Source organism: Telopea speciosissima, chromosome 2, assembly GCF_018873765.1.
Source record: "Telopea speciosissima isolate NSW1024214 ecotype Mountain lineage chromosome 2, Tspe_v1, whole genome shotgun sequence".
NCBI classification, from domain to species: Eukaryota; Viridiplantae; Streptophyta; class Magnoliopsida; order Proteales; family Proteaceae; genus Telopea; species Telopea speciosissima.
Genome location: NC_057917.1, coordinates 31,358,830 through 31,385,773, shown reverse-complemented (window position 1 = coordinate 31,385,773; position 26,944 = coordinate 31,358,830). Strand labels below are relative to the sequence as shown.

Sequence of the window (26,944 nt, the reverse complement as noted above, 5' to 3'; positions counted from 1 at the left end):
TTGTGCATAAAGTTGGAAGGAGAAGAGAGAGACGCTCGTTTAGAGCCAAAAAAGCAAAAAACTATATATCACTACTTCCAACTTTGAGAGAGGAAGAAATTGCACGACGACGGAGAATAGACCTCTCTCTTCGCCATGGTTTTAGGGGAGGTGTTTTTAGAAACCTCAAAAAGGTTTTGAAGAAAAACCAAGAATGATGAAACCCAAATAGAAGCTACGGCTCAGCCATTAAAGGCCTTTCCAAACCTTCAATTCTCTCCCTCTCTTTCTCACAACTCTGTTTCACGTCATTCTATGTCTTTCGATCATGTCCACCGGTGGCGCAGCCTCTCGTAACGGAAGTCCGAGAATCTCGTGGCCCATGACGAGACGAAGAGTGATTGATTCCATGGACACAGAAAAATTGAATTTGTCCGATTTCTCAAACGAAGAAAACAATAGCAATGACAGTGATTCTGGGGATCGCCACCACAACCCTGTGATACGGTTTATGTTGTTTCGCCTGAGACTAGTCCATCTACCGAAGCCATGGATGCTGGGCATCGAGAGCACGATTCTGTGGTTGGTCTCAGGGTTGAAGTCGTTGAAATCAGGAAAACACATGGGCCGTAAGATTTTCCTGATGCTCATAACTTTAGCGGTCTTTACAGTGTTTTTGAAGTTGTCTTCACTCAATCATGTCGATGTGAACGGAAAAAGAAGAGAGAATGGGCTCTTGATTACCATGATGAAGGATGATTGGTCCATAGCACAGAAAGTTGTGAAGGATGATGAGCACAAAGAGGCAATCCCATTGAAGCGGTTTGAAAAGTTAACGGTACTAAAGAGATTTCGTTTTCTTTCTTTCGTAGTTTCTAAAACCTCATCTGTTCTTTGCTTCTCTTTTTTTCTAATGAATGACATCGCAGCAATTTCCATAAATACAATACATTTTAAATTGACTTTTCTTCCATCCCTCCCTTTTATTTAAGGTAGCAATTTATTTGATTTCAAGTCCATCTCCAGTTATGGAAGTTCTAACTTTTCTCGAAAATTCCATTAATTGATGGTTATAAGTTCATTCTGGGTTATTAAAATCCAACTTCTTTTTTGGTTACTGGGACATTTTTCTAAATTGGGTTATTGAATTTATTTTTTGATGAAATTGGGTTATTGAATTTGATGCTTTCTGAATTCTGGACAAACGGATATTCCTAAATTTTATTTTAATTTTTTTGGGTTGTTCTCTAGTGTGTGTTGTTATAGTGTCTCATTGAAAGGGATTATATTGGTTTTCTTGTTCTACAGATACCTGAAATTTGGATGAAACCCAACAGCAAAAACTATTACCAATGCATTGATCGAACACAGAGTCAAATAAGTACGGCTTCATCTTTGTCAATCCTTTTTTTTATTTTTTTTTATCAGACTCTGTTAATCCTTATTACGAATTTGTTGAAATTCATTTTTTTTCTGAATTTCCTCTGGTATCATTTGCTTATTTATTTAATTTTTAGGGAAGGAAACGGGCACCAATGGTTATATTGTAGTTCATGCCAATGGTGGACTGAATCAAATGAGAACAGGAGTACGTAGTACTCCCTTTCTTTAGTCACGAGTTTAAGATGTTTCTTGGTGTTCAGTTCCATGATATTTGACATGAACTTCTTCTGATGCTGATTGAAATGCAGATATGTGATATGGTTGCAATAGCAAAGATCATGAACGCTACTTTGGTCCTTCCTTTTCTGGATCATCATTCTTTTTGGACAGATCCAAGGTCTGGGCTGTTGTTATTCATTTATTAGGTTTTAGTGCATCATCATCATCATCAGTAAAATACAATTCAATCACTTGAATTCAATTCTACAATTTTCCCCTCTGTTTGCAGTGATTTTAAAGATATTTTTGATTGGAGGCACTTTGTAGAAGTATTGAAAGATGATATTGAGATAGTAGAGTCTCTTCCAACCGATTATGCAGACTTTAAACCCCTTATAAAGGCCCCTACTTCCTGGTCCAAGGTTTGTGTGTATATTCAACTCCTGTCTTCCTTGCTTGCTTGAGCTGTAAGGTTTTTAATTAAAATTCTGCAGGCTGGTTACTACAGAGTACTCATTCTTTTATTAAGGCGGCATAAGGTGATGAAGTTTACACACACCGATGCACGACTTGCTAATAATGGGCTATCAAGCTCAATCCAGAAGCTCCGTTGCCGTGCTAATTATAAGGCACTCAGATATACAAGAGAGATAGAGGAACTTGGACAAAAATTAGTTGATAGATTGAAGAACAATAGTAACCCATATATTGCTCTCCATTTGAGGTATTCATCTACCACATAGATACGTGGTTTCATTTACAGGGGAATGTGTTAGTTACAATACAATCTGGCTAACAATCAATGCCTGAATTTAAATTTATAGATACGAGAAAGACATGCTTGCATTCACTGGCTGCAGCCACAACCTTACCTTGGAGGAGGCAAAAGAGCTCCGTAATATGAGGTATAATGTGAAGCATTGGAAGGAAAAGGAGATCAATAGCAAGGAACGACGAGTCCATGGAGGATGTCCAATGTCTCCTAGGGAAGCTGCTTTCTTCCTCAAGGCCATGGGTTATCCATCCACCACAAACATTTACATAGTTGCAGGGGAGATTTATGGTACTAAAAGCATTGCTGCATTTCGTGCTGAGTATCCCAATGTCTTCTCTCATTCCACTTTAGCCACAGAGGAGGAATTGGAGCCTTTTGAGCTTTATCAGAATCGCCTTGCTGCATTGGACTGTATTGTGGCAATGGAGAGTGATGTCTTTGTTTACACTTATGATGGGAATATGGCTAAAGCAGTGCAGGGCCATAGGAGATTCCAAGGATTTCGAAGGACAATCAACCCTGACAGGTATATATGTTTACAAGGCACATACATGGCTTCAGAGTGACCAAACTAGTCTCTTATGCCTTGTTGGGCTAGCTGATGATGTTTCAGTTTTTATTTTTATTTTTATTTTTTTTTGGTTTTTGGTCAGACAAAATTTTGTGAGACTGATCGATCAGATGGATGAAGGTGCAATCTCCTGGGAGGATTTCTCATCAAAAGTGAAGAGTTTACACATTGATAGGGTGGGAGCACCATATTTAAGACAAGTGGGAAAATCCCCAAGACTGGAGGAGAACTTCTATGCGAATCCATTTCCTGGTTGTGTTTGTGAAGGCAAAGGAGCAAACCAACACTAACAGGCAAAAATATTGGATGTAAGTAGGTGAAGCCAGAGGTTTGGTTTGCAAAGATAGGATTTTGGGCTTTTGATGAGTAGTAGGAGCTGACCATACACGACCGGCATTGTTTTGGAGTTAGTGCCAGGGGATAACAAGTAAAGAAGAAATGTAATTTCTCACCTTGTCTTGCCAAGATAGGATTTTGATTGCTTTATAAGCAAAGAAAGCAAGACAAGCAGAGAAAATACTATATAGAGCTGAAAACAAAATTCAGAATATTGCTAGACATATACGAAGCATCATACCGATCAATTGGGAGTGGGTACTTATGATGAAGTGATGGAAATCAAATTTATTTCACCGGTGTGATTACAGCAGCCATTTTTTTTCCCTCCTTCATTGATTAATATTCTTTCATTGTTTCCTTCATTTGATTGTCAAATATCATGGCCTGATTGGGCTTTCATTGTTGATTCAAAAGAGATCATGATAGAAATCTCTTATAATTCTCTTCTATTTTTGGATTCCAGTAACAAGTACTTCACAAGGAATGATTTAATTTAAAGTCTCTTCAGCGGGTGCCATGTCTTCATTTAATCAATTGAAAAATTTAGAGACTAAAAACTCGTTAAAAGTTCTATTTATTTCTCCATAGTATCAGCTGTGGACCGAGGCATGCATCACCAATACTAGTAGCCCAACCCGAAAAAACGTGTCTTTAAAATATAGAAATAAACTAGCCACTTCACGCGCAATGACGTATCACTTTCGATTCTTTCTGGCATCTTGTTCTTTATACAAATTACTTAATTTCGATTCTTCCTGGCATCTTTATCTTTCCATTAATTTGCTTTCTAAAAGTCAAATCTATTGAAGCTTTCCGTCTGTAGCTTTTAAATTACTCAATTATTCTGGTTTATTCTAATGTAATAGATACGCTGTTTTCTTTTTTTTTTTTGTTTGTAGTCAACTGGAACGGTGGAAAAAAAAAAAAAAAAAACCTGGAACGGTGCTTATAATTAGGGGTGCATGTTTGGCCTTGTCGGCCTAAACCCACCCTGGCTGGCCCTGAGCCCAAACAGGGCCTAGGCTGAGATATTTGGCCCTAAGGGCGGGTCAAGGTTGGAAATTTTTGGCCCTGAGTTAGGGTTGGGTCGGGTTAGGGTTGAGGCCTCGGGCTAAGCTAAGCTTGGCCCGGCCCGACCCAACCTTAATTTAAGTTATACTATAAAATATATATTGATATAAATTTTAAATGTTACCTACATTTTTTTATATAATATATTATATATGAAGACAATAAGTATATAATACTTTTTATTATAGTGTTATTTTATGTAAAAAATTGATAATGTCCCCGGCCCATTCCAGCCTATGCATTTTGATAAGCACATTTATGTGTGAAATCTTAGGGCATAAAGCATACATTTTACCACATTAGACAGAGTTACTTGGTGCTTTCTTGTGCTTTTCAGGGTTTAGGTGAATTATTGTGAAAATGGAGAAGATGATGCTAAGGAGATGTTTTTAACCTTTTTAGAGGTGTGAATAGTATGGATGCATAACCCATCGAGTCAGCTTCGCAACGGTTCAAACGGCACTTGATTCCGAGTTGAAACGAAGAAGTTATGGCCGTTTCCGTAACTACAAGCGAAAATGGTCTGTAGGGGTTTATTTATAATTATTGACAGTCGGATAGGGACAAAGTAAAGCGGAAGTTCGGATTTGAGGGGCCTTAATGCAATTATCAGAAGTTACTTTACTATACCCGAAAGATTCCATTTGGAAGGCTCTGGACAGTCCAACTTCAACTTGAGATATCTTGGGCTCCCCAACTCCGAATTGGACGAAATTTGGGTCTATTTTGGGTGATTTTTCGCAAGGAACACAATGGTGAGGCCTATATAAGCATACCATGCTCCACGTTTTCTGAAGGACAGAATAGGTATTTTATTTATTCTTGAAGGAATCCTAGTCATCACCCTTACTCTCTCTCTCCTCCAACTTCTCAAGGGCATTTCTGAAATTCTACTTGGGATAAATTTATATTTTCTCATCTATGGAAGGTTGAAAAATCAAAGATGCTTTGATTTTATTGCTTGGAGAAGATATCTACAAAGAAAAGGAAGCACTTGTTAGAATTGGAAGTTACTTTTCTAGAAATAGACGGTCTATGTAAACAATCTTCTCTTCTTCTTCTTTCTATTTTTTTTTTCTTTTTTCTTAGGATTCAAGGCATTATAAAAGAGGAAAGAGAAGAGAATATTCTCTTTTCTTAGGGAATATTTCTCCTACACTTCCATCTTCTCTCTTCTCCTCTCTTCCCCCTATAAATACCCCCTACCTCTCTTGTAAAAGTTGTTCATTCACTTAGTGAAATTTTCTCTTCTTCTCCTATTTTTGGTTTTAGTTCTTAGTTTGATTTCATAAGATTAGCTCTTTCAAGTTCTTAATTTTGCTTTCATAAGATTAGTTAATGGTTGTAATAGGATTAGTTTATGCTTTAATGTCTTCAATATAGTTGTAATAGTTTTAGTTTAAAGCTTCCTAGTCTAAGCTCCTATGTTGATGACAAGACTTGGAGATTTACAAAAGGAGGCCATGGTAAGTTCATGCAAGTATTCATTCAACCTTCTTCAATTAATCCGGTTCAAGCACACCTAGGTTTGCATTCTCCAAACTCTCAATCTCATTCTCTTCTTCTCCTTCTTCTTCTTCTCCCTCTATTTCTTTTATTTTTCTTATGGGTTACTTTGTTTATGTGGTTATTTTGTTTATGTGGATGTGGATGTGTGGCTGCATTTTTATTACTTCCAACTTGGTAGTATAGGATTTTATTTTTCATTACTCCAATTTGCGTTAGTTTGATAGGTTAGATGTTCATGTGTTAGGACGCCAACTTAATCCCGTAGATGCGTAATTTGTTAGATGCTTGTGAGTTAGGATCCGTTAGTTTAATTACCATTAATTTAGTAATATAAGTAATTTGATTCACTTTGCATTACATTTAAGATTAGTTAAATAGAGTGGCGTATATCTCCTCGTGTTCGACCCGTAGCTACGATTGACCCGTGCGCTTGCGGTTTTATTTTAACTCAAACAAGTTTTTGGCGCCATTGCAGGGGAGATTATAGTCCATTTTATTTTTCTGAGTTTTAAGTAGTTCGAAGTGTTTTAGTTTATTATTTTCTCTTCTTTTTTTGAAAGAAAAAAAATCAATTTTTGAAAACCTCTTCTTGTTTCTCTTCTGTTTCAAATAGTGTGCGCCCAATCTAAAGTCCTTCATATGCCCAAACCCAGCCAATCTTGGTGCCCCTTGATACGTTGGGTTGTTTGGATTGGCATGTTACTTATCTTTGGAGGTGACCACTCTTGATAATAGGAAAGCGACAAGTGAGGGCATTGGAAACATAAACGTATAGTAGTCCTCCACCTTACATCAGAATCCATTTGGAGTCGCCTGTAGGTGGCTCATGAAGACTATACAGGTTCCCTTGCTGTCAACCTATATGGCAACCTTACAGCTTTGGAATCATTGTTTCGATTTTTTAGGGATAGATGCACTATCTACCTTGGGCTCCCTCTTGTTTTTAGTACTTCTTTTTCCTTAAGTCTTTTATTTTATTTTATTTTTTTTTCTTTTAATTTTTCAAAAGAGACCGACCTCATATCTGTTTAGGTGGCTAGGGTGTGGACTCGTGATTCAAGTAATTGTCTTATTAGAATACCACCTTCTCCACTACCCTTAACCCCACCTTTGACCATGGGTGACCAATAACCCAAGACTCTTAAGGATAGGTTCTATCCCACCAGGGCTGCACAACCCTCATGCATTAGTCTGCCTATTGTTACAGGGAATAACTATGAACTCAAGACCAACTTCATCAGCATGCTACCCCATTTCCATGGGATGACTAATGAGGATGCATATCTCTTCCTTAGGGAATTTGAGGAGGTCTGTGTTCTAATTAAGGTCCAAAATTTGACTGATGATGCAGTTAGGCTTAGATTTATACCCTTTGCCCTGAAAGACCAGGCCAAGAAGTGGCTTTATGGACTGCCAACAAACTCCATTAATATCTGGGATGAGTTCACCATTGTCTTTTTGAGAAAATTCTTCCCTCTTCACAAGACCAATAAGCTTAAAAGTGACATCCTCCAGTTCAGGCAGAAATCACATGAGTCCTTTGCTAAATTCATGGAAAGATTCAAGGTCCTCCTCTTAGAATGCCCTCACCATGGTTTTAACTTGTGGTAGCTATGCCAAATTATTTATGAGGGTATTGATTATCAGACCAAGTAACTTGTAGAGTCCATGTGTCCAGTAGGCTTTACTTCTTTTTCTAAGGAGAATGATGCATGGACATTCTTAACCAACTTGGCTGATAAGACTAGGGAATGAAAATCTTCCCAAGAGACTGAAAGGACTACTAAGGGGTATCTCATTGAGGGTATGTCAGCCAATGAGGCCAAACTAGACAGCCTCATAAAATGGTTGGAGTCCATAGTTCTTAAAGAGTCTATACCAGTTAATCCGGTCAACCAGGTCAACCATGTGTCGATATGCAGTTGGTGCCAAACCCCCGGACAGCTTTCTGAGGAATGCTCCAACACCTTGATGGGCAATTCCAGTACTGAGAATGTAAGTGCTCTCTACCAAAATAACCCATATAGCAATACTTACAATCCAGGATGGAGAAATCACCCCAATTTCTCCTAGAATCAAGGGAACCAAGCAGGCCCATCCAACTTTAACCATCAAGGCCAGCTTGATGCCCAAAGGCCCAACTATGCACTACAAAGCCAAGGAATGTCTCCTAATCCCTTTCCCCCTCGTCCTCATCCAGGACCTTCTATTAATTCTGCTAGGCCTCCTCTCCTTGCACCTTATCAGCAACCCCCAGGGTTTACCAATACAGGAGATGCAACAAGACTGAATGAGATGGACAATAAGATAGCTCTTCTTATGACAAGCCACAATAACATGGAGAAACAACTCACCCAGCTTGTCACAATCCTGCATGAGAGGAAAACAGAAAAGTTACCTAGCCAACCTGAGCCAAATCCTAGGCATCAGGTTCATATTCAGCAAGGTACCCAAGCTCCTCCAACCAATGTTGCACAAGGCCTACAGCACCAAGCGCCCTCCAGACAGGTAAATGGTGTATATGCTTTAAGGAGTGGTCGTGAGTATCAACAGACTAGTGCACCTCAGTCTTTACCATCTTATACTCCTATTGACTCTCCCCCTTCTGAAGAGGCCATTGAAGTGCCTATTATTCTAGGTTCGTCTGATGAACCTGAAGATATTCTAGATGATTTGGTTGAGGAAACTAAAAAGGATTCTGTTGAGGAAGTTAAAAAGACCAACCCTGAAAGAATTTATACCCCACCTGCCCCTTTCCCAAATAGGTTGGTTAGCAAGAAATCTCCTTCTATGGAGAAGATATTGGATGTGTTCAAACAGGTTCAGGTGAATATCCTCTTGTTGGATGCCATTGCCCAGATCCCCGCTTATGCTAAAGTCCTCAAAGACTTATGCACCCAAAAACCAACCACCAATGTGCCCAAAAAGGCATTCTTGACTGCTAACATTAGTTCTCTAATCTCACAACCAGTAGCAGTCAAGCATAAGGATCCTGGAAGCCCCACCATCTCTTACACTATAGGTCATACCACTATTGATCATGCCTTATTGGACCTTGGTGCAAGTGTGAATCTCTTACCCTTTCATGTCTACCAACAACTGGGATTGGGAGAACTGAAATCGACCAAAATTACTCTTCAACTTGCAGATCGATCGGTTAAAGTTGCTAAGGGAATGATTGAGGATGTCCTGTTGAAGGTTGGGGAATTCATTTTTCCTGTGGATTTTATTGTTTTAGATACCCAACCCACTGCTAACTTCAAGGACCAAATCCCAATCATATTGGGTAGACCATTCCTAGCTACCAGTAATGTTTTAATCAATTGTAGGAATGGTCTCATAAAATTATCTTTCGGCAATACTTCTATTGACTTCAATGTGTTTAGGTTGGGCAAGCAGCCTGATATGGATGAAGAGGTGCATATGCTTCAAGGATTTTTCGATGATATTAATACGTTCTTTAAGATTGATTTTGATTCAGAATTTCAAGAATGTATGCAGAAATTGGAGGGTGTTGATGATACCCCCTTATCTGAGGTCTGGAGCGTCCAACCACCTTTGGGGCCCATTGGACCCCTATCCACTTCTATTCCCAAACCCTCTATTATTGAGCCCCCCCACATTAGAGTTGAAGGCATTGCCCTCCAACCTCAAGTATGCCTTCTTAGGACATGATCATACTCTTCCTATTATTATTGCTTCTGATTTGACTTTTATTCAGGAAGAAGAGTTGATTAAGCTTTTAAAGGACTATAAGGAAGCCATAGGTTGGACCATGTTTGACATCAAAGGTATTAGTCCCTCCATTGTTCAACATCATATACATCTGATGGAGAGTTCCAAACCTTCTAGGGAACCCCAAAGGAGGGCTAATCCTGTGATGAAAGAGACAATCAAGAAAGAGATCCTAAAATGCTTGGATCATGGCATCATTTATCCTATTTCTGATAGCCAATGGGTGAGTCCTGTGCAGGTTGTGCCTAAGAAAGGAGGAGTCACTGTAGTTGAGAATGCCAATAATGAGTTGATTCCAACCCGTATCCAAACGGGATGGAGAGTGTGCATTGACTATAGGAAATTGAATGCGACAACTTGGAAGGATCACTTTCCCTTGCCTTTTATTGATCAGATGTTAGAGAGACTAGCTGGCTATAAATATTATTGTTTTCTTGATGGTTATGCAAGCTATAACCAAATTCCTATTGCTCTACAGGATCAACACAAAACCACGTTCACATGTCCTCATGGAACCTTTGCTTACCAGCGTATGCCTTTTGGGCTTTGCAATGCCCCTGCTGCATTCCAAAAGTGCATGATGAGTATCTTTTCTGATATGATAGAGCACTTCCTAGAGGTGTTTATGGATGATTTTTCTATTCACGGCTCTACTTTTTCTAATTGCTTGCATCATCTCTCTTTGGTTCTTAAAAGATGCATAGAAAATAACTTGGTCTTGAATTGGGAGAAGTGTCACTTCATGTTGAAGCAAGGCATAGTTCTTGGTCACATTGTGTCCAAAGAAGGGATCAAGGTTGATAGATCTAAGGTGGACCTTATTGCCAATTTACAACCACCCAAGAGTGTGAAGGACATTAGATCTTTTCTTGGCCATGCAGGTTTTTACAGGAGATTCATCAAGGACTTTAGCCAGATAGCTAGACCTCTCACTTATCTTTTGGCAAAGGACTACCCATTAGATTTCTCTTATGATTGTCATGATAATTTTGAGCAATTGAAAAGAGCTTTGACCTTAGCCCCCATTATTCAAACTCCAAATTGGATAGTTTCATTTGAGCTTATGTGTGATGCCTCTGATTTTGCTATAGGGGCTGTTCTTGGGCAAAGAATCAACAAATTGGCCCATGTGATTTATTATGCAAGTAGGACTCCTAATGATGCACAGCTTAATTATATCACCACTGAGAAAGAATTTTTAGCTGTTGTGTTTGCTTTAGAGAAGTTTAGACCCTACTTGGTTGGATCACATGTGATTGTTTATACTGACCATGCAACTATCAAATATCTTGTGCAGAAGAAATATGCCAAGGCTCGCCTCATTAGGTGGGTCCTTTTGTTACAAGAATTTGATTTTAAAATTAGGGATAGAAAGGGTGTAAAAATTTAGTTACAAACCATCTATCCCGGTTGCCTAATTCCTTGACTGTTGATTCTCCAGTCAATGAGAATTTTCCTGATGAGTATCTGATGACAGTGTCTAGTGAACCTTGGTTTGCTGACATTGTTAATTATCTGGTTACGGGTGTGAAACCTGCACATTGGTTCACCCAAGATAAGAATCGTTTCTTTTTACAAGTTAAGTATTTCTTTTGGGATGATCCCTATCTTTTTAAGACTTGCCCGGATCAAGTAATCCGGAGATGTGTCCCTGATCATGAATAATAATCTGTCTTATCTTTTTGCCATGATCAGGCTTGTGGAGGCTATTTTGGGCCTCATAAGACTGCGATCAAGGTTTTACAGTATGGATTTTATTGGCCTAGTCTATTTAAAGATGCTTTTACTTATTGCAAGGCATGTTCTTCATGCCAATCCTTAGGGCGTCTTACTAAGAGAAATATGATGCCCCTCAACCCAATTCTGGTGGTTGAGGTGTTTGATGTATGGGGTATTGATTTCATGGGGCCTTTTCCTAACTCTTTTGGTAACTTGTACATATTACTTGTTGTGGGCTATGTGTCCAAATGGATTGAGGCAGTTGCGTGTAAGACCAATGACCACAAGGTGGTTGTGAAATTTTTGAAGAAGAACATCTTCTCCCGTATTGGTACTCCCCGGGCTATCATTAGTGATCGGGGCAAGCATTTTTGTAATCGATCTTTGAGGCCCTCATGAGAAAATATGGTGTCATTCACAAGTTAGCCACACCCTACCATCCCCAGACTAGTGGCCTGGTTGAGGTTTCAAATCGACAGATAAAGCAAATTCTTGAGAAAACCATCAACCCAAACTGCAAGGATTGGTCTAACCGATTGGTAGATGCTTTGTGGGCCCATAGGACAGCCTTCAAAATCGATCTTGGTCAATCTCCGTACCGTCTAGTGTATGGAAAGGCATGTCACTTACCTGTAGAGATTGAGCACAAGGCCTTTTGGGCTATCAAGAAGCTTAACTTTGACCTATACACTGCAGGTGCCCATAGGAAATTCCAACTATCTGAGTTTGAAGAGCTTAGGAATGAGGCATATGAGAATGTCCGGATTTACAAGGCAAAAACCAAGGCTTTCCATGATAGGAACATTTTGAGAAAAACTTTTGAGGTAGGCCAGAAAGTTTTGTTGTACAATTCTCGTTTGCACATCTTTTCAGGTAAGTTGCGCTCTAGATGGGATGACCCCTATATAGTTCAGACTGTCTATCCTCATGGGGCTGTTGAAGTCCTCAATCCAAGTATAGGAGCTACTTTTAAGGTAAATGCCCAACGTTTGAAGCCATACATAGAGATGCCTACTTCAGTTGAGGAAGAGGTCATGGATCTCCATGAGCCTCTTTACCTTGACCACTGATATCCTGGTATGTATCCCCTCCCTTGTCCTTATTCTTTCTTTTCTGCATGCATTGAGGACACTGCATAACTTAAGTATGGGGGGGTATGTTAGACTTTATTTGTGAATTTTGATTGTGGTGATAGTTTGGTTATGTGCATAAGTCTTTTTGATTGCAAAGCGACAGAAAGAGGGAATTAGGTTCCCTAGCATGCGTAGTAATAAAAAATCCCTTTTCAAGGATGGTAGTTGGCTTGTATCCGGTGATGGGGATTGAGTTTGAAAATATGAGTGCTATTTCATTTGATGGTTAGATTCCTCTATGTGTTTATGGACCCTTTGATCTTTTGGCTAGTAGTTGAGACTAATTTGTTTGTGGCAAGGCATAAAAATGAAAGTGAATGAAAAAAGAAGAAGAGAGAAACAGAAAGAAAAAGTGGAATTCCTTGGGACTAGATAGGGCACTGTGCCTCATGAAGCAGGGTGACTTGATTGAAATTCCTTGGAAGGAAACTCCAAAAAAAAAAAAAAAAAAAAAAAAACTTTTGCATCAATGTCTCAATGTCTTATGGATACATGCAAAAAGCAAAGCTACCAAGTATTTGGGTGTCTGGTGTATGCTCCACTATGTCATTCAGAGAACAGTAGTGGAGTAGAAAAAGAGTTTGTTGTTGAGAAAAAAAAAAAAAAAAAAAAAAAAACTTTTGCCTGAATGCCTGGAAAAGAAAATATGGTAAAAAATATTCAATGCCTAAGTCTTTGGTTCTATCGGTGCTATGAGTGGTTTACTTGAAGGTGAGTAGTGTTTAGAAAATATGAGGAGATCCCTTGACCTTGATGCATGCTTGTTACTTGAATTGATGTGGGGTGATAAAATTCAAGTGTGGGGGAACCTTTGGCTCCTTAATCTTTAGTTGAGTATTTCTTTGAGATTGTGTGCACAATCTTACTTATGCCATGAGAAAAATTTACATCATTCTTTTTGATTTATTGAATTTTGGATGTATATTCACTGCAAACACGCACGAGACACAACTCGTCCACTAGGGGTAACCTAGGGGTTGAAAGGATTGTTGCACATGCTAAGTGCAACCGTGATTCCTACGAAAATGAGTTAGGATTTTTTGCATTCTAGGTTAGTTTATCTTTTGCTATATTTGAGGACAAGTAACGTTCAAGTGTGAGGGAATCTGATGAGCACATTTATGTGTGAAATCTTAGGGCATAAAGCATACATTTTACCACATTAGACAGAGTTACTCGGTGCTTTCTTGTGCTTTTCAGGGTTTAGGTGAATTATTATAAAAATGGAGGAGATGATGCTAAGGAGATGTTTTTAAGCTTTTTAGAGGTGTTAATAGTATGGATGCATAGCCCATCGAGTCAGCTTCGCAACGGTTCAAACGGCACTTGATTCCAAGTTGAAACGAATAAGTTATGGCCGTGTCCGTAACGACGCGCGAAAATGGTCTGTAGGGGTTTATTTATAATTATTGACAGTCGAACAGGGACAAAGTGAAGCGGAAGTTCGGATTCTAGGGGCCTTAATAAAATTATCAAAAGTTACTTTACTATACCCGAAAGATTCTATTTGGAAGGCTCTGGACAGTCCAACTTCAACTTGAGATATCTTGGGCTCCCCAACTCCGAATTGGACGAAATTTGGGTCTATTTTGGGTGATTTTTCACAAGAAACACAATGGTGAGACCTATATAAGTACCCCATGCTCCACGTTTTTTGAAGGACAGAATGGGTATTTTATTTATTCTTGAAGGAATCCTAGTCATCACCCTTACTCTCTCTCTCCTCCAACTTCTCGAGGGCACTTCTGAAATTCTACTTGGAATAGATTTATATTTTCTCATCTATAGAAGGTTGAAAAATCAAAGATGCTTTGATTTTATTGCTTGAAGAAGATATCTACAAATAAAAGGAAGCACTTGTTAGAATTGGAAGTTACTTTTCTAGAAATAGATGGTCTATGTAAACAATCTTCTCTTCTTCTTCTTTCTATTTTTTTTTCTTTTTTCTTAGGATTCAAGGCATTGTAAAAGAGGAAAGAGAAGAGAATATTCTCTTTTCTTAGGGAATATTTCTCTTACACTTCCATCTTCTCTCTTCTCCTCTCTTCCCCCTATAAATACCCCCTACCTCTCTTGTAAAAGTTGTTCATTCACTTAGTGAAATTTCCTCTTCTTCTCCTATTTTTGGCTTTAGTTCTTAGTTTGATTTCATAAGATTAGCTCTTTCAAGTTCTTAATTTTGCTTTCATAAGATTAGTTAATGATTGTAATAGGATTAGTTTATGCTTTAATGTCTTCAATATGGTTGTAATAGTTTTAGTTTAAAGCTTCCTAGTCTAAGCTCCTATGTTGAAGACAAGACTTGGAGATTTAGAAGAGGAGGCCATGGTAAGTTCATGCAAGTATTCATTCAAGCTTCTTCAATTAATCCGGTTCAAGTACACCTAGGTTTGCATTCTCTAAACTCTCAATCTCATTCTCTTCTTCTCCTTCTTCTTCTTCTCCCTCTATTTCTTTTATTTTTCTTATGGGTTACTTTGTTTATGTGGTTATTTTGTTTATGTGGATGTGGATGTGGATGTGTGGCTACATTTTTATTACTTCCAACTTAGTAGTATAGGATTTTATTTTTAATTACTCCCAATTTGTGTTAGTTTGATAGGTTAGATGTTCATGTGTTAGGACGCCAACTTAATCCCGTAGATGCGTAATTTGTTAGATGCTTGATAATTTAGTAATTTGGTTCACTTTGCATTACTTTTAAGATTAGTTAAATAGAGTGGCGTATATCTTCTCATGTTTGACCCGTAGCTACGATTGACCCGTACGCTTGCGGTTTTATTTTAACTCAAACACATTTCTTTCCCCTTCCCCATGATTAGGGGGCTTAACCCGACTCGACCCTGAGGGCGGGTCATGGTTGGATTATTTTGGCCCTAAGCCAGGGTCGGGTCGGGCCTGGGCCTAGCTAAGGGGACTTAGGATTGGGCTACTGTTCTATAAAGCCCGGCCCAACCAGACCCTGTTGCAGCCCTACTTATAATATTAGCTGCAAAACATGGTCTACTAGTTCACAAGTTTCACAGTGAGAAGAAGGGCTAGCTAGCAAAACATAAGATTCAAAACAGATTGTGTTGTCATTGCAATTGTTATTATACCATAAAATGGCCACCCAATGATAGCAAGACAAGTGGCATTAATAAAAAGACCCGGTCATAGACATTCGAGAGACCTCACCCGTTCGGGAATTATCCTCGAGGTCGCTCAACAGGTCGAGAGGCAATTAACTAACTTGACAGATAAACTGTCCTGGTCAAAGTAAGTTGCCATGCCTTGGCACATCATCACCCACTAAGTAAGGTTATCCAGTAAGGCCTTGGCACATCATCACTCACTAAGTATGGTTATCCAACGAAGGAAGCCATATCCCATGCCACAACAGCATTAATGAACATTTAAGGATGCTCACCAAACAAGGCTCCAAGACATGTAGGAGATCTTATTAGGTTGGGACTCTCCATAACCTGGTAAACAGGAACACTCCACCTACTGACAACCAGGAGGGCCCCATCATCTGTCAAATCATATCCTTCTCATTGCCACGTCAATCACCTTGATCAAACCCTATATATTGGAAGGTAATACCCCATGCAAGGGGATCACACTCTTGAAATTCTTATTGTTTCATCTATTTGCTAGAGAAATCTAGCTTAGGCATTAGAGAGTCCTTCACCGGTACCCCAACGACACTCATCTCCTTTGTCTGTTTGTCTCTCTGTGCAGGTTCCACCCTTGAAGGGCCCATCGGAGGTTCCTTGACGCAATAGATTGGCGCCGTCTGTGGGAATCGATTCTTACTATCTAACCCACTTGAACATCCTCTACCAATGGCTAGGATGACTCTGAACTCGCAACCCATCTTCCCTCATGGAAGAGGTAGCAGATGTCCTCCCCGGGGAAATGCTAGTAGGACTTGTCGCTCCGAGAGGTTAGCTTCACAAATGGACCAATAGATGAACCAGGAGAACCTGGCCGCAGAGCCAGCAACATCAGCTCCTGCCAACCTCACTAGTGGACATGTCGAGACAGCGATAGAAGAGCTTCCACTACCGCCACCTTTCCCTGCTATGATGATGCCAGAGACTCTTAATCCCGACGCACCGACAACTAATGTGCAAGTCCAGGACCTGCAACTCCAGGTCTTGTAGAGTAATGCCTTCCTCAAAGACTTTATTAGGTAGGTTAACCCTGCTAGGCTCCTGGTGCCAACTTCAGTGATACCCTCACAGCAGATACCACCTTTGGTCCAAAACCCATAAATACCTTTGTCACGAGCCATGCCTGTAGCTCGAATATTTGAAAGCCGTGTAGGATCGTTGAAGCCATCCCATCCTGAAGCGTCGGTCCCCACTACTCGAATGGGAGCCCGTCCTACCCGCTCCCCCTCTGCACGAGTTTATGATAGAGCATGTGGGACCCATGAGTTAGCCTTGGCGTAGCCCAAGTCTGAAATATCCTTGTCTAGAGAGTAGCACGCGGAGAGTCAGCCCAGACAAATGAACGGGGTACGGCATGAGGAATGCAACGGAGACCATGCCTGATGTGAACCACCAAATGGTCACAGGAAGGTGAATGATCAAAGTTGCAAGCCAAGTCAATAAATTTCCTTGTCTAGTAGATTGACTAATCTGGACCTTAAGCGGATGTTACAAGACCTCGATGCAAGGCTCAAGAGTCTTGATAAGCTGGCACTGTTACCAGGACATTCCCTACCAGGAGACCATCAATTTTTAGCAAAGATCATGAGCGCCACATTGCCGCACAGGTTCAAGCCATCAAACTTTGTGTTGTATGATGGAACGATGGATCCAAATGAGCACATCAATTATTTCAATGCCATGAAGACCATCTATGGTGGCGGCGATGCGGTTTCCTACAGGGCCTTCCTCAGATCATTGAAGGGAGCGGCCACAACCTGGTTCTCGCATCTAAAGTCTGGCTCCATCAAAAGTTTCATGGAGCTCAGGAAAGCCTTTGTCTTACGCTTCCAAAGCATCATAAAGTAGAAGAAGACTGCCGTAAATTTCTTGGCGGTAAGGTAGAGAGATGATGAACTGATCCATGAATATGTCACTCGGTTTACCCAAGGATCCTTGGACATCAAGGATCGAGATGATGCCATGGCATACAATGCCCTGTACACTGGCATCACAGAGAAAGAGCTTGTCAAATCCCTAGCTTTGGATCATCCCAACAAAATGATTGAGTTGTTAGAAATATGTTACCAGTTTGTGAACTTGGTAGATGTCTTAATGGCAATAAAGAGAAGAGATCGTCGCACAACAAGGACGATCGGAAGGACGGATAAAAGGAGTGACACTCTGAGCGGCCGAGCGATAGGGGAAGGGCACGAAGCCTTGATTACACTCCACTAAACACCTCCATGATCGAGGGCTCCTTCAGTGGTCGAAGCCGATGTATTCAAAGCCTAGAGAAAGAAACTCAAAGAAATATTGTTGTTTCCATAAAGATAATGGGCATGATACGGAGGACTGCTGGTAGCTAAAAAAGGAGATCGAGGAGCTGATTCAAGCCGGCTGCCTTTGGCAGTATGTAAAAGATGAAAAGCAAGCCGCTTGAATAGGCGATGGAGAAAGAACTTAGCAGAAAAGGGAAGAGCCAAGAGATCGAAGGGCCGACTAGGAGAGCCTAAAAAGATAATTGAAGAGCGTCGTTCGGACACAGAAGCCAACCAACCGGATGGAGCCGATATTCTCACCATCTTCGGCAGACCCAACCAAGAGTCGATCAGGAAAGTAAAAGCCCACGTCATGTTTGTTGGCGTGGCCGAAGTACAAAATAGGAGAGCAAAGCCGAACCCTGCCATCACCTTCACAGATGAAAATTAGCAGGGACTAAACTTCCTCCATGATGATGTGATAATCATATAGGTGGTGATTGCTAAGCGGATAGTTCTACGAGCACATAGGGGCGTCGGTCGACATACTATCATATGACGCGTATAAGCAGTATATGTATGAAGATGACAAGCTCCATCACGAAGGTTCGTCTTTGTATGTTTTTTTAGGGTCAACAGCAACCATTGAAGGGTCGATCAAGCTGCCCATCACTATGGAGGAATCTCATACAGACCTCACAATCATGTTTAACTTCATGATAGTCAAAGTCAACTCAGCTTTCAATGCCATTCTAGGCCGACCGAGCCTCAATAAGATGGAAGTGGTGCTGTCGATAAAGCACCTCAAAATCAAGTTCCCCATAGTGAATGGGATCAGCGAGTGCCGTTTGGAGCAGAGAAAATCGAGGGAATGCTATGCCACATTTATGAAGTAGACCAAAGGAAATTGTAGGGGAATGGCTCTGATAGTGGAGATCAGCGACAACTGAGATGAGGTAAAGGCGTGGCGAGGGGAACCAATCGAGGGCTTGGTCAAAATACCACTGAGTAGCACCAATCCAGACCGGGTAGTGCTGATAGGGCGTTACTTACAGAAGAGCAAAAGGAGAAGATGGTTTTGTTATTACGAAATAATACCGATTTATTTACCTAGTCAGCAGCAGACATGCCAGGTATACCCCGCCACATCGTCGAGCATTCATTACATGTTGATCCCCGCAAGAAGCCCGTACAACAAAAGAAGAGGAATTTTGACGTGGATTGATAGGCTACGATTAATGAAGAAGTCGAGAAGCTAAGCTGTTTGGGCTTCATCATAAGGAGCAATTCCCTACGTGGCTTTCCAACGTGGTAATGGTACTAAAGGTGAATAGAAAATGGAGGATGTGTGTCGACTACACAGACCTCAACAAAGACTTCCCAAGGATGATTACCCGCTCCTGAAGATTGATCTCCTGATTGACGCAACAGCCGGTCACAAAATACTGAGCTTCATGGACGCCTAATCCGAATACTTTCATATTATAATGAAAGAAGGCGACAAAATGCATACGACATTCAGAACAATCAGGTTAACTACTGCTATAAGGTCATGTCATTTGGGTTCAAGAACACGGGCTTGATTTATTAGTGAATGGTCAAGAAGATGTTCAAGGAGCAGATCGATCAGAACATGGAAATCTATGTTGACAACATGATGGTGAAAAGTGTTAGAGCTGAACAACACCTAGAGGACTTGGAGGAAGTTTTCCAGGTCCTAAGAAAGAATCAAATGAAGCTAACTTGGCCAAATTTGCTTTTGGTGTAACCTCGGGCAAGTTCTTGAGGTTTAAGGTTTCAAAAAGGGGTACTGAGGCTAACCCAGCCAAAATCCAAGCCATCAGAGACATGATGCCACCCAGAACAGTTATAGAGGTACAAAAGTTGAACGACAGAGTGGTAGCGCTTACTAGATTCATGTCTCGAGTGGGAGATAAATGATTACCATTCTTCAAACCTTGAAGAACCTGAGGAGTCCAAAATATTTCGCCTAGACCAAGGACTGCTAAAAAGGATTCGAGAAACTCAAGAGATACCTAGAAAATCCACCCCTCCTAGTGCGCCTAGAGCCGAGCAACGAGTTGTTGCTCTACCTAGCAGCGTCTCCAGTAGTTGTTAGCGTTGTCCTACTATGAGAGCAACAAAGACAATAAAGCCTATCTACTACGTGAGTCAATGTTGCTGGATGTGGAGACCAGGTACCCCAAGATTGAGACGTTGGCGTTCACCCTAGTAGTAGCCGCAAGGAAGTTAAGGCCATACTTTCACACATACACGATCAACGTTCAGACCAACCAACCCCTCAGAAAGGTGTTCCACAAACCAGATGTGTCCTGACGGATCTTGGCTTGGGTAGTTGAGTTGAGCGAGTACAATGTGGATTTCAAACCCCGAGGAGCTATCAAAGGCCAAACCTTAGCGGATTTCATAGTTCAGTGCACACACTCAGAAGGGGAGTCAGGACGACGAACCAGACTCCGAGGGCTGTGAGCAAGCCTCATGGATTATGTTCATATACGGATTAAGCATTCGTCAAGGAGTGGAGTGGGGCTTATCCTGACAAGTCCTGAAGGATTTGAGATCCGGTATGCACTCCTGTTGAACTTCCCTGTCTCCAACATCAGAGACATGGCGCCACCCAGAATAGTTACAGAGGTACAATAGTTGAAGGATAGAGTGGTGGCACTTACCAGATTCATGTCTTAAGCGGGAGACAAATGATTACCCTTCTTCAAACTTTGAAGAACCTGAGGAACCCAAAAGATTTCATCTAGATGAAGGACTGCGTAAAAGCATTCTAGAAACTTAAGAGATATCTGGAAAATCCACCCCTCCTACTGCGACCAGAGCCGAGTGACGAGTTGTTGCTCTACCTAGCAGTGTCTCCAGCAGTTGTCAGTGATGTCCTGCTGTGAGAGCATGAAAGATAACAAAGCCTAGCTACTATGTGAGCCAATGTTGCTGGATGTGGAGACCAGGTACCCAAAGATTGAGAAGTTAGCGTTCGCCCTAGTAGTAGTCATGTGGAAGTTACGACCATACTTTCAAGCGTACATGATCAACGTTCTAACCAACCAACCCCTCAAAAAGGTGTTCCACAAACCAGATGTGTCCGGAAGGATCTTAGCTTGGGCGCTTGAGTTGAGCGAGTACAATATGGATTTCAAACCCTGAGCAGCTATCAAAGGCCAAACCTTACCAGATTTCATAGTTGAGTGCACACACTCAGAAGGGGAGTCGGACGACAAACCAGACTCCAATGGCTGTAATCGAGCCTCATGGATTATGTTCGTATACGGATCAACCCATTCGTCAAGGGGTGGAGTGGGGCTTATCCTGACAAGTCCTGAAGGATTTGAGATCCGGTACGCACTCCTGTTGAACTTCCCTATCTCCAACAATGAAGCAGAGTATGAGGCATTGTTAGCAGGGCTAAGAGTCACCCAAGCGGTCCAAGTAAAGAAGATTGTAGTTCGAGGAGATTCGCAACTTATGGTGAACCAATTGAATAGGGACTACGAAGAAAAAGATGAATGTATGTTAGCTTACCTCACAAAGGCTCAAGATTTGGTCAAGTTGTTCACTAGCTTTAAAATGTTGCGGGTTCCCTAAGCGAAGAACTCAACTGTTGATACACTCTCGAGATTATCTACAACCGAGTTATCACAATTGGATCGGGCGGTGTACCTTGAATTCCTAGAGAAGTCCTCATATAATGAGGAGACGGTGGCCCAACTTAAGGAGGAGTCAAGCTGGATGGATCCCCCATAATCCATTACTTAAGGGATGGAAAGCTTCCAGAAGACTGATCCAGGCAAGAAAGGTGAAAGGTTGGGTGGCACAATATACATGGATTGATGATGTACTATACAAGAGATCTTTCTCTACCCCTTTAATGCATTGCCTCGGCCCAAAGAGAGCCCAGTACACCCTAATAGAAGTTCATGAAGGAATCTATGGCAGCCACATGAGGGGAAGGGCCTTGGCCTACAAAGCGCTTCACCAGGGGATCTACTGGCCAAGAATGCAGGAATTTGCCATCAAATATGTAAAGACATGCGAACAATTTCAGCTATTCACCCCCATGCGCCACTAGCAAGCGACACAACTAACGTCTGTACTTAGCCCCATATCCTTTGCCATTTGGGGAATGGACATTCTTGGTGACTTCATGCCAGCCTCAGGGAATAAGAAGTTTGTGGTACTCGCCATTGACCACTTTACCAAATGGGTGGTGGCTAAGCCGCTGGCCACCATTACTGAAAAGCAAATGAAAAATTCTTTAGAAACAAGGTTATCTACTGGTTCGGCCTGCCTCGGATCCTTGTCACAGATAATGGAAAGCAGTTTGATAAACCAGCATTCCGAGAATTCTGCTCGAAGTACCACATTGATCTTAGGGCAATTTCAGTAGCATATTCACAAGCGAACGGACTGGTGGAAGTCACTAATAGACCGCTACTAGGCGGAATTAAGAAATGTCTAATGGAGGCCAAGGGAAAATGGGTAGAAGAGTTGCTAAGTGTGTTGTGGGCATATTGCACCATCATGCGTATGCCCACAAGACAAACCCCGTTCTGCTTGGCGTACGGCATAGAGGCTTTGGCTCCAATTGAAGTGGTGGCATCATCCCATAGAGTATTGACCTTCGATGAAAATACGTACAGGGATGGCCTAGCAAATCTAGACTTCCTAAAGAATTTAGGAGAAGGCACTATTAAGAAATGCCGCATATCAACAAAGGACCGCCTGGTACTACAAGCAGAAGGTAAAGGAAAGGTCATTTTGTCGGGAGATCCAGTCTTGAGGAAAGCAAGTGCATCCCAACCGCGAAAGGAAGGAAAATTATCACCCAACTGGAAAAGGCCGTACATAGTTTCCAAGCAGATCCATTTGGGCATGTATCACTTGAAAACTCTGGGGGCAATAAGATACCACGACTATGGAATTTGGAGAATCTCAAGAAGTTCTATCAGTAAACAGCTGTTCAACCAGGAAAATACAGTAAGGTTTCCCTAATTTCTTTTTGTTATTTTGAAAATTTTAACTTCCTTGTTTGTAATCAATTTCCACATAAACAAAGTTGAAGTTCATGGCCAAATTATCTCCATAAAGTGCGAAAGTTCGACAGTAAAAAAGCTTGTACCCAGTGCACAAGGCTCCCGCGTTTAGCAGGGCCTGGGGAGGGTCAAATGCACGCAATCTTACCCCTGTTTCTAGAGAGGCTGTTTCCAGGACTCGAACCCGTGACCAAGCATTCAACAAGTGAGCAGTTGACCAACACACCAAGCATGACCTTCAAAAGGGCATACCCAGTGCACGAGGCTCCCACAACTGCAAGGTCTGGGGAGGGTCATAATGTATGCAACCTTACCTCTGTTTTCACAAAGAGGCTATTTCTAGACTCAAATCTGTGACCACTTGGTCACAATGGAGCAACTTTACCATTGCGAAACCCCAACAGCGGTCATCAAAAAAAAGAAGAAAAGTCCTTTACACGAGGCACAAAAGCTTGACACCGGTTGGCAGAAAAGGAACATCCTCTACATGAGGTATGAAAGTCCTCTACATGAGGTGCGAAAGTCCTCAATGTATGACAGAAGCCCTCTACAAAAGGCAGTATAGCTTGACAACGATCGGCATGAAAAGCCCAACACTAGTCGGTAAAAAGAATGATGCTGGCAACAACGACAAGTTCATTTATTTGGACAATTCAATTACAAAGAATAATATGCTACATGCCGAGCAGTTCACCACTGGAAATTAAGAATGATGCAACACTAATCAAATTCAAGCACCTGAGCGTTAATTGCAACGTACACATACCGGGCACCATCAAAATATTTAGAGCTACCATATCTCCTATAAGTAGAAGAAGCTTAGAATCACTCAACAGCCCTCTTAGCGGCTCTCATAACAGCCCAAGAGAGAAGGTCATTACACTCTCGAGTGAAATTCAATTGCTCTGAAAAGCCCTTATGTGGCCCTTGGCATCCTCCAAAGCAGAGTCATACCACTTCTACTCATATTCCATTTCAGCCTCATAACATTCGTGAAAATCTCCAACTTGTCAGACAACTCCAAGGCATGACGCTCGACATCATCTAGGACAGAGGCATACCACTCCAAATCATACTCCATATCTTTGATAGCCCAAAAATGAGTGGCTTCATCATACTTAGAAGACTCCCGCACGGGGAATTGTCAAGTCCTACGTCTATAACCATGTGGCAAGGTTCAAAGAGCAGCAAAAAAAGAAGATAGGAGAAGAAAGCATCTCAACAACGCCTGGAGGGATTTACATTTCTTTGGGAACTACCCCGAGCGCCCTGAGAACTAGACTCCCCTAGATCAGCGATGTGAATCCCGCACAAATCAAAATTGGGGGCCCTAGCCCTGACGGCGCAAGAACATATTGGAAGCCATCTTGGTAACACCTGCGATCGTATAGCCTGGAGTCTTGGGAGTGGCAATAACGCCGAATAGCCTCCTCGGCCACCTCATCCCTCTCCTTTTGAACCCAGTCTATAAGAGACTTGTTAGCCTCCTAGGCTCGCTTCAATAAGTCCACAAGGTTGGTTATATTATACTCGTTGTCGTCCATGGTGAATTGGTTCATCCCTTTTCTTCTTCAACCCATTGAGGCTCGCTTCAGAATCTTGGAGGTTGGCCCGACATCTGGCAAGTTGGGCCTCCAAGAAGCCAATCATGCGGCAATGATATCACTTACCGGAGAAGCATAATCTTCTACCCTAACGGACGGCTTGCCATAAGCGACGACCACAAGATGAGCCTACATTAGGCAAGTCAAGTTAATAGAAAGCGCATAAGAACACTAAGGAAAAAGATAGTGCAAGAGAAAATTCCATTTCAGTAGAAAGTTAGGTACAATGGTGCTGTCGTGCAGACAGTTACCAAAAAAAAAAAAAAAAAAAAAAAAAAAAAAGAAAAACAAAAACAAAAACCAAAACAAAGATCTTATTCTTGGGGAGAGTTTACATTCTGGTTCTCCCCGACCAGATCAACGATAACGATGTTGACGCCCTCAGTAGCGACAACTTCAGTGATGTTCTCTACCTCTCTCCTCTCTCCTCTCTCCATTCTCCATCTCCCTCTTGCTCTACTACTTCACCTACTCCGTGTTCAACTTCTTCCCTTCCTTCTCCCCCGTCTTCTCCCTCGTCTTCTTCTTCACTACCCGACTCCTTAGCCTCTGCCTCCTCTTTAGCAGTTTTGGCCATTCCTGGGGGACACTTGGAGAAATTGAAGTCTGGAATAGATTCCCAAACCAGATCCCTAGCCTCCTGAGCACCGAGGATGTAAGAGTCAACACTCGCCTTCGCCAGGTCAGCTTCATAGGTAGGCGAGGCTTTATACTCCTTAATGGCCCGTGCGATAACAACATTCTCGCACTCCTTAGCACCAACAAACATCGCCTCTACCTCCTTCAGCTTGGACTCAAGCTCCTCTAAGTGACTATCGACCGAAGCCTTAGCCTTCCCAAGCTCCTCCGCCTGAGCCTGAGCCTACCACAAATCAGCCTAAAGGGCCTTCTTCTCAGCACCCCATGCACCTTTGACACTCTCATGCACCTGGATAGCCGTGATTATTTGGTCCTCGAGATCCTTGTTGCAGGACACGATGCCCTCAGGGGAGAGGTTGGCACTGTCTTGTTTGACAGTGCGCGTCTGGAGTTGATCCTGGAGATCCAACACCTGGGCATCCTTCTTCTTGAATTCCTCTTGGAGGAACTCTAAACGGTCGAACGCGCCCGTGGCATATGCTACATGCTGCAGGAATTAGAAAGCAAGTTAGAAAAAAGGAGTAGATGAAAAGTTACAGGGACAGAACTCACCTAGGTGAGGGTACCTCGGCCCTTCAGCACCAAGGCGTTGATGGGGATTTTTCCCACTGAGCGGCGACCGTTGGGAAGACGACCTTCCCGGACCCAATCATCGCCCATCGTCAAGTTGTTGAAGACAGAGAAGACGGTTGAGAGGCTCCACTCGAGGACAAAAGTAGGAAAAATGTCTCCATTCGTCTGCATGGGAGGCGGAGGGGGAAGTTCCTACGCCTGTTCCTTATTCTTGTTCAAGAGCTTAGATGAACGCGGGTCTGACCCTCGACCTGCGATAACTGCCCCTTCGAGGGCGGAAGAGAGGCATCAGTCATCACAAGTTCTGGTCAGTCAGAATGTCACCCGTCTAACTATGGACACCCGCAGGATCCACTTGATTGGGTAAGTCAGTATCCTCAATGACAGTTGGATCGACCGGTTGATTAACAGATTGCTCTAAAACAGAAGCAGTAGAAGTAGCTTCAGAAGCGGCTTTCTTGGTTGAGCGCTTTTCTACCAATCGACGAGTGGCCTTTAGGCCAGCTTCCTCAGCACCCCTCTTCTGGAGTTGTGCCATATGCTGCCCGAAAGCCGTCTAGAGCAAGCATTGTTCGACCAACACTTCGTAAAATTAAAATGATCAGCACAAAATCCAAAAGTAATAGATATGAGCGACCGAAAATGACGAAAAAGAGGGAAAAAGGGGTGAGGCAATGCCAAAAGAGGAAGGTCTCGTTGGCCAAAGAATTGGGGTCCAAGGGAAAGGGCATGGAGCATAGTTTCTTTAAAGTCTCCTCGTCCGAGTTGGTCAGCCGAAGCTTGGCATTCAGCGATGCGATGTCCGTCTTGAACCAGGCATTACCAAGTGGCACACCTTGGACCCCAAAAGCGAAGAAGAAGCATTTTTTCCAGTTCTTGATGGAAGTGTAGACCAGTGATGAACTTTGTTTCCAAGTGTTGGCTTATGACATACCAACCCCGAGAATCATAGAGACCATAGATATGGAAAAGGTTGAAGGAAACCGGTCGTTCAAGATCGGTCAGTAGGGCAATATAGCCAATGATGCTCCTATAGGAATTAAGAGCAAGTTGGGAAGGAGAAAGAAGATAATACTCTAAAATCTCAATCTGGAACTCCTGAGCAGGAAACCTGAGTCCCCCGAAAAGATATTCCTCAAAGAGGTAAATTTCCTCCCCAGGTGGGTCGCAAGAGGATTCCCCTACCCTGGGAGATCTAAGAGTGATGGATTCTAGACTGTGAAACCTATCCCTGAAG

General features: G+C 41.9%; 1 protein-coding gene across 1 annotated transcript; it reads left to right on the top strand.

The window, feature by feature from the left end:
- Positions 1–296: 296 nt before the first annotated feature.
- On the top strand, positions 297–3,291 carry LOC122652395 (O-fucosyltransferase 28-like). The gene is made up of 8 exons (XM_043846118.1): positions 297–817; positions 1,288–1,360; positions 1,497–1,567; positions 1,671–1,759; positions 1,871–2,003; positions 2,076–2,305; positions 2,406–2,882; positions 3,010–3,291. The coding sequence occupies exons 1-8, from the start codon at positions 308–310 to the stop codon at positions 3,215–3,217; spliced, it is 1,791 nt and encodes a 596-aa protein (XP_043702053.1). The 5' UTR covers positions 297–307; the 3' UTR covers positions 3,218–3,291.
- The last annotated feature ends 23,653 nt before the right edge of the window (positions 3,292–26,944 follow it).

What these genes read in the sequence shown, in the direction of transcription:
- LOC122652395 (XM_043846118.1), top strand. Translation starts at nt 308, where the DNA reads ATGTCCACCGGTGGCGCAGCCTCTCGTAACGGAAGTCCGAGAATCTCG. An exon ending in TCGAACACAGAGTCAAATAA is followed by an intron (nt 1,361 to 1,496) that starts GTACGGCTTCAT and finishes TTTAATTTTTAG; the next exon opens with GGAAGGAAACGGGCACCAAT. An exon ending in TGAATCAAATGAGAACAGGA is followed by an intron (nt 1,568 to 1,670) that starts GTACGTAGTACT and finishes ATTGAAATGCAG; the next exon opens with ATATGTGATATGGTTGCAAT.